Source organism: Stegastes partitus, unplaced genomic scaffold (genome assembly GCF_000690725.1).
Source record: "Stegastes partitus isolate 25-593 unplaced genomic scaffold, Stegastes_partitus-1.0.2 Scaffold1105, whole genome shotgun sequence".
Taxonomy (NCBI): domain Eukaryota; kingdom Metazoa; phylum Chordata; class Actinopteri; family Pomacentridae; genus Stegastes; species Stegastes partitus.
Genome location: NW_007578836.1, coordinates 1 through 6,934, shown reverse-complemented (window position 1 = coordinate 6,934; position 6,934 = coordinate 1). Strand labels below are relative to the sequence as shown.

Below are 6,934 nucleotides of genomic sequence, written 5' to 3'. Positions count from 1 at the left end.
AGAGAACCCACTCAGGTACAAAGAAAACATGGCCCAGGCTGGGATGCGAATCAAGGATCTCCTAGCTGTGAGGCACCAATGCTAACCACCAAGCCACTGTCCAGTCCCCATCATAACCATCATAACCGTAAACAAAAGAGTGTGCTTCCAGTATTACCTCTTCTGATGTTCAAAGCAAAGTTAAATTCTGCACTTTTAAGTCAAAGCGCAAGCAAAGGCTTTTTGCTTTGGATGCTGTCCATTGAAGTTGATGTTACATAATAGCTATCACACTGTCTAAACTGTCATGAAAACTCTGATTTCCACTGACAACCCCTGTGCTGAGTCTAAGGCACGTACACGTATTTTTCAGTGCTAGATTGTGCAAGTAGTGCACTCTCTGGCATTGTTTTAGAAAGATTGCCACTGTGGCTCTGATTAGTGGTACTACAGCTTGTTCTGTACCTTCTGATTAATCTTCCTGCATTTTGTTCCATCTTTGTGAAGTCTACCAGTCGATGTGGTAGTTCCTCATTTCAATTCCATTGAATGCAGATACACACAGCCCAAAGGTCCAACACTGAGAAAGTTCACAACTGATTTTACTACCATGTTCATGCATTTTTTCTATATAAGTTTAATATACAAAATGTATGTAATATATCGTTTAGTATGTTTTGTGAAAGTACAAAATGTGTTAAACATGTGTTCAGAATAAAATTAGCAAAATGTATACCACTCTAGTAAGTACATAAGGTCTTATTGTGAAATTTATATAGAAGATTTAAATCAGATTTTTTTTGTTTCTACTTTGTATCATTTGTAAGGCTATGTATTAAATGTGTTTCCGTACATGCACTGTGGGCTTCCTACAGGGTTTTGGCTTGTGTGGGCTCTGATCATCATCCTGACGTGCTGCTGTGTGTGTCAACACTGGCGCTCCAAGCAGCGCTTCCAGCAACAGCGTCGGCAGAACGAGATCAACCTCATCGCCTACAGAGAGGCTCACAACAACTCTCACCTTCCCCTCTATCTCAGTAAGTTGCTTTTCAGCTGGAGTGTCTTGCATGCTGCCTTTACATATTCTATACACAGTTAGTCTCGACCACTCACATAACCAGTCACACATCAAACATATCTCTAAACAGAATGGAAATTAAATATTGTAGTTTTCTAAGCAGCAACTTGTCGTACTGAAGGTAGCGCCCACCTGTACCTGATCCAGGTACAGCTTTTCCTCACATCTCACAGCTCCTTGTACAACAGATAAGACTGAAGATGGTTTAAAAGACTCAAAGGTTCCTATTTTCCCATGTGTCTTTTAATGTGGTCCTCAATTGTCTATACGTAAAGTGAAAGCTTTTGTTTGTCCTTCCAGTTGTTCCTCCAGACCAGTGAGGTTAGGTGTGTCATATAACAATAATGGTAATAGTATTGTTATTATTGTGTAGTTCACGTATGTAGTCACTCCTTTTTACATTACACATCATTTGTATTTATATACAAATATTGTTCCAGATGTTACTCTAAAATAATGTTTCAGCAAGTTTTTTTCTGTTATTTGGACAAGAGTGTTGATTAGCAGAAAACTTTTCACTGAAGTGTTTGAGCATCCTGCTCCTTAAATGCAAATGTCACTGGCTGACTGGAAATGATTGAGACCCTGATATACATGCCATGTCTCATGCTTGTCTGCATCATGTTCTTCTCCAGGATTTTTGCCAAACTACCTGCTGCCAGCCTATGAAGAGGTAGTTGACCGTCCAGCCACACCACCTCCTCCCTACACCCCTCTCCAGTCAGCACCTCCACCCACGGACCCACCGGAGGAGGCTACTTGCCCCCATTTAGCTATCTCTATAGCCAGTAATGCTGATGCAGCACCCCCTGCAACTCCAGACGCCGTGCAGTCCCATTCTCACAGCGCTTACAACCCAAACAAGGACTTGACGCCGGGCAGGTACCGGCGTTTCACAGGGGATTCTGGGATTGAGGTGTGCGATGGCCAGGAACTGTGGGAACAGCAGGGCTTTTTAGAAAGTAAAGAGGAGACAGAGGAAGAGGGAGCAGACCAAATGGAAGACTCCTGTGATCACCAGACCGTGGAACACAGCCATATTAGTGATTTAGTCGCTCAAGAAAACACAAATGGACTTGCAGCTGTGGATACAGAGCCATAGCCTCTGAGGTAATCCAGAATCATGTTTTTATGTCTGCAGAAACTTTTTTTTTTTTCAGCAGTTACTGATGCAATATTATATCTTTGGTGCTCAGGGGTTTGGTCTGTTCGTAAATGTCTGAGTTTGACACCAGTGTGTGTGGCAGACCCAGAGACAAATAAAAGGTATATCCAAATATTTTAATAATTTCCAGAATCTAAAGCTTTATTGTGCAGCCTCTGGTTTTGAGCAGTGTGTTTGTGTACTGTGACATGCTGTCATTTTGTCAACCATATACTCAATATATGCATTACAGCTAGAGCTTGATCAATTATTTGATACTTGAAAATGTTTTTAAAAGAAAAAATCAAATTCTTAATTAAAGTGGATTTCTTTTTATACTTAACAAAAACACTTTGTATGATATTTTTGTAATCTGACTGTTAAAGAACTCTCACAAGATAAAGTGTGTAACTGTTGCTCATGCACAAAACAGGGTTGAGGATAAGCATTCACCACTTCTCACAGTGAAGTTAAGATTCATTAAAACAAACCTGAGGAGCGAATTTGCGCACCTGTACAGAAATTCTGACCCAGACTTACAAGCATTTACGATACCAGAAATATTTGCAGCCCTAATGGTGAAGAAAATGAAAAGGAGCCAGATTTTAGAATGATCCTCTCACAGATTTACTCTCAGTACAATATAATACAATAACATACAAATAATCATGTGTTCACAATGTGATCAACATTCAGGCAGGAGGTATAAACATTTCTTTGTGCTTGTAGGACATCAATTTTTCCCAACACCCCTCGATTTTAAAAGATCCAAGAGAACTTAAGTTTCAATAGTTCCCTGAGTCATTACTAATCCAGTTTTAAACCATTAAGTGTCAGGTTCCGATTCATCAACACATACCCAGTAAGACATAGCATTTGTAGATTTCTAACGAAATATAATCCTAATGGTATGAATATTTTAACAGTTACAGTTTTACTTTTTCTGATATTTTTTTATAAAACTTCTGAGACTCATCAAAATGTGTACTCCGATCAGCCATAACATTAAAACCCCGTGCGTAACATTGTGCAAGTCCCCCTTGCACTGCCAAAACACTGTTGTCCTGTCGGGGCTGAGACTCTGCAAACCTCTGAAAAGTTTCCTGTGGTATCAAGCAGCAGGATGTTAGCAGCAGATCCTGTATGTCCTGGACAACGTTAGGTAGGGCCTCTGTGCATCTGACCTGTTTTAACCACAGATGCTCAATCAGGTTCAAATGTTTGCAATTTGGAGGCTAGGTCAACACCCTTGAAATCTTCGTCATGTTCCTCTAACTATTCCTCAGCTATGCTTGCAGTGTGGCAAGGAGCACTACCCTGTTGAAAGAGGCCACTGCCATCAGCAGACACCACTGTGATGCAGGAGTGTATGTGGTCTGTATCAAAGTTACATCCACGTGAAAGCCAGTTGTCACACCATCACAATTTGGCGTTTGTCAGAGTCACTCATGTCTTTACGCCACCCATTTTTCCTGCGTCAAACACATCAGCTTCAAGAACTGATTGTTCACCAGATGCCCAATCTCTTCCAACCTCTTGACATTTATCATTTTAAGGTAATGCTCAGTGTTATTGATGTGACATGACAGTGATTTAATTTTGCAGCTGATGGCTAAACTTTTTCAGCTTCACTGTGAAGAAAATTTGTAGACGTGTGTACATGCACTCATGCACACAGCTTTATGAATGTGATGAAGTTCCTTTTGGGCCCAACTTTTGGCATGCATCATACATGAGCGTTTTCTGTTTCTGGCAGACAAAACCTGTAATGAAATCATGTAATGTCTGAACCACCTCAAACATACTGTCTTGTACCAACATTTTCTGTTGTGTCTTGCTTGCATGTTTGTATTGATATGTCATTGAGATAGAGGGAAGTACAGTGGCAAACAAACGTTCACACAAGTTAACCACTAGCAGCACACAACAGAAAAATCCCTGGCTTGTTGGTAGAATACTTATTGCCCTTACACAGGATTGGTTATTTCGTAAATGGTCACTTTCCTGCCCCCTAATGCTGACAATGAGTCTTTGTTTGAGTCGCCAGTCACCTGTCACACTAATGAGGTAGCATTTTCTGATGCTGTGTTGCATTACTGTTCAGCCTTTTAGTTGAGAATATTTAGATTAACTTAATCAAAGCTCTGGAGTCTCTTTGACTTAGAGTTGATAACTCGGTGTACTCAAAGACAGATGATCATGTAGTCAGTGCTATATTCTGCAGGTTTTGTGTTCCCCTTGTAGTTTACCAAAAACTTGTGCACATGTGAGATCGACTTTTTCAAAGCACAGTTAGCAAAACTACAGATATTTCAATTTCAAATATCATCATCAGTATGTTTGTTTTGAAAGCATGTGCTCAAGTCTGTCTGGGAGAGGAAGTTGCAGTCAGTCAGTCAGTCACTGCCTTGTATATACAACGGGAATGACTGACATGGTGCAAATCAGATATGTATGTATAAATGATGATGTATAAGTATGTCAGGCTGTTCAGAAGCTGACTGTAAAACACAAACTCTGCAGAGGACTAAGGGAACCCACTGAGTCAGCTGATAGCATGTCCACATATGCAGCATTGAACAGGGGCCTTCATTCGCTGCTACACTCTGAGTATTTGTTCTGAATCATTGTCTGCTGAATGAAATTATATTTTTCCGTCACATTTTGGATAAAATGATGTTAATAAAGGTTCTGAAAACAAATGGAAACATTTTTTTTTATTTTAAGAGACTAATAAAATAAATAGTTGATTTAAAATAATTTTTTTTGGCAGAAAACAAACATAACACAACTCCCCTTAACCTGCAAGGCCATCTAGTGATGGGAATAACTTTTCATGAATATATAACCCAAACTAAATCCCTGGCAAACAAAGTGTAAAACTACATGTTTGTGACCATATTATTTAAAACCTTTTCCAAAAAAGGCTCATAAACAAAGCTATTCAACACTTGGAGGCAACATTTAATATAAATATTCTTTATGACCTCTAATAAATGTTTTTTTGTCATTTCAGCCCATTCCTACTGTGCAAAGGCGTCCAGCTCATTAATATTATTTGTTTTTTGTATTGCCACTGATTTTTTAGGACTGACACGGCCACTCAGGGTTACTCCAGGAACAATTGCAGTATCAGTACCAGTGCGTATTGGATGAAGTTAAGCAAAAAAAACAAAAAAAAAAAGGAATGCAAATGTTTGATGATAGGTTTGCACACTCTTTACTTTCTTATCCAGCTTCAATAGGTGTTCACCTGGGGCTTTTCTAGCAGCTAAATCAGATGAGATGGTGTGGGGCTGCAGAAGATTGTGGCGTCCATCCTGGTAAAAATCATGGCACCAGTCACACAACCAGCTTCAGCAAAAGAAACCCACAGCAGCATGGAGACACTTTGATGCTTGGCTGAATGGTGTTCCTCTTGGCAGTAAAAGTTTTGTCTCATTGCTCCATTAGACACACACCCCATATTCATCAGGCTGATTCTTTTTGTTATTCCATTTGGAAGTTGAATTCTATGTGCTTTTTGGTGGAGAATGGAATGTAGTGAGGTTTGCAGGAATAAGTCCATGCCACTTTAATGTTCTTAACACTTAAAGTGATATGTTTGTTACTGAAGTGTGGAAAGTGTGAGAAAGTGAGAGTGGAACGTAAATTATCTTATGCTGAAGCTGCAAAGCAAGTAAAGAGACAAGATTTGGGTCAAAGAGGACATCCATGGGATCCAGTCGGGGGAGCCAGTGCGATTTTAAGGAGGGTTTAGTGGTTGAGAAGAAAAAGCTGGTAACATTTATCGCAGATGTATTCAATAGTACAGCAGAAGTGGAGTCTAAAACTCAAAAGATTCAGCTGATAGTAAAAGCAGGAGTGCACCACCTTGGACTGGTAGGAGTGGCTTGGGAAGAGGTTAGAGATGAGCTCCAGGCAAGAGCCAGTCAGGAAGGATATGGTTAATATTTTTCATGGTATTGATACTCCAGTGGAATGCAATATCTCTTATTGCACATGGGCAGGAATTAGAGAGTTTTACTGAAGGTTTAGTAACAAAGCTAGATGTAATATGTGTTCAAGAGACTTGGTTGAAGTAACTATTGAACAAGATAACTGTCAAAAAGGTGTATGCATGAGTCTAACATTCGTATTCGTATTTATATGTCAATAAAAATCTTGTACCCAAAACTCTGGTTTCACATGCATGAGTCTGAAAAATTGTGTGGATTAGAATAGTTTTTATGTGAGTATGAATCTAAAAGCTGTGAGTGAAAATTCTTGTGAGTACAACTCCAATTTCTACAACTATGAAGTCTTCTGATAGTAAATAGTATTGTTTTCTGTAAAATAAATACTGGATACACACGTCATTTATACCACACCTGTGATGCCTCAGTGGAGCTGGTAGCTCCACCTGGAACACCGTCGTCAGCCATCTTTGAATTTGGAACATGTAGCGTTTGGTATAGTCGCCAGATCAAATCCTCCCCCGTGTGATGTCACTTCAACACTTTTTTTACTCGTACCCACAAACTTGAATTCGTGTCCACAGAGAGGAGAAGACTTCATAGTTGTAGAAATTGGAGTTGTACTCACAAGAATTTTCACTCACAGCTTTTAGATTCATACTCACATAAAAACTATTCTAATCCACACAATTTTTCAGGCTCACGTATGTGAAACCAGAGTTTTGGGTACAAGATTTTTATTGACATATAAATACGAATACGAATGTTAGAATCATG

The 6,934-nt window shown here is 39.4% G+C and overlaps 1 protein-coding gene across 1 annotated transcript in view; it reads left to right on the top strand.

The window, feature by feature from the left end:
- The window catches only part of LOC103367956 (WW domain binding protein 1-like), a 10,075-nt gene extending 3,698 nt beyond the window's left edge, over window positions 1-6,377 (top strand). The window contains exons 3-4 of the mRNA XM_008296157.1: window positions 855-1,016; window positions 1,693-6,377. Of these exons, the coding sequence (XP_008294379.1) occupies window positions 855-1,016; window positions 1,693-2,159 (629 nt within the window). The 3' untranslated portion in view covers window positions 2,160-6,377. The remainder of the gene's footprint in view (window positions 1-854; window positions 1,017-1,692) is intronic.
- Window positions 6,378-6,934: the final 557 nt, after the last annotated feature.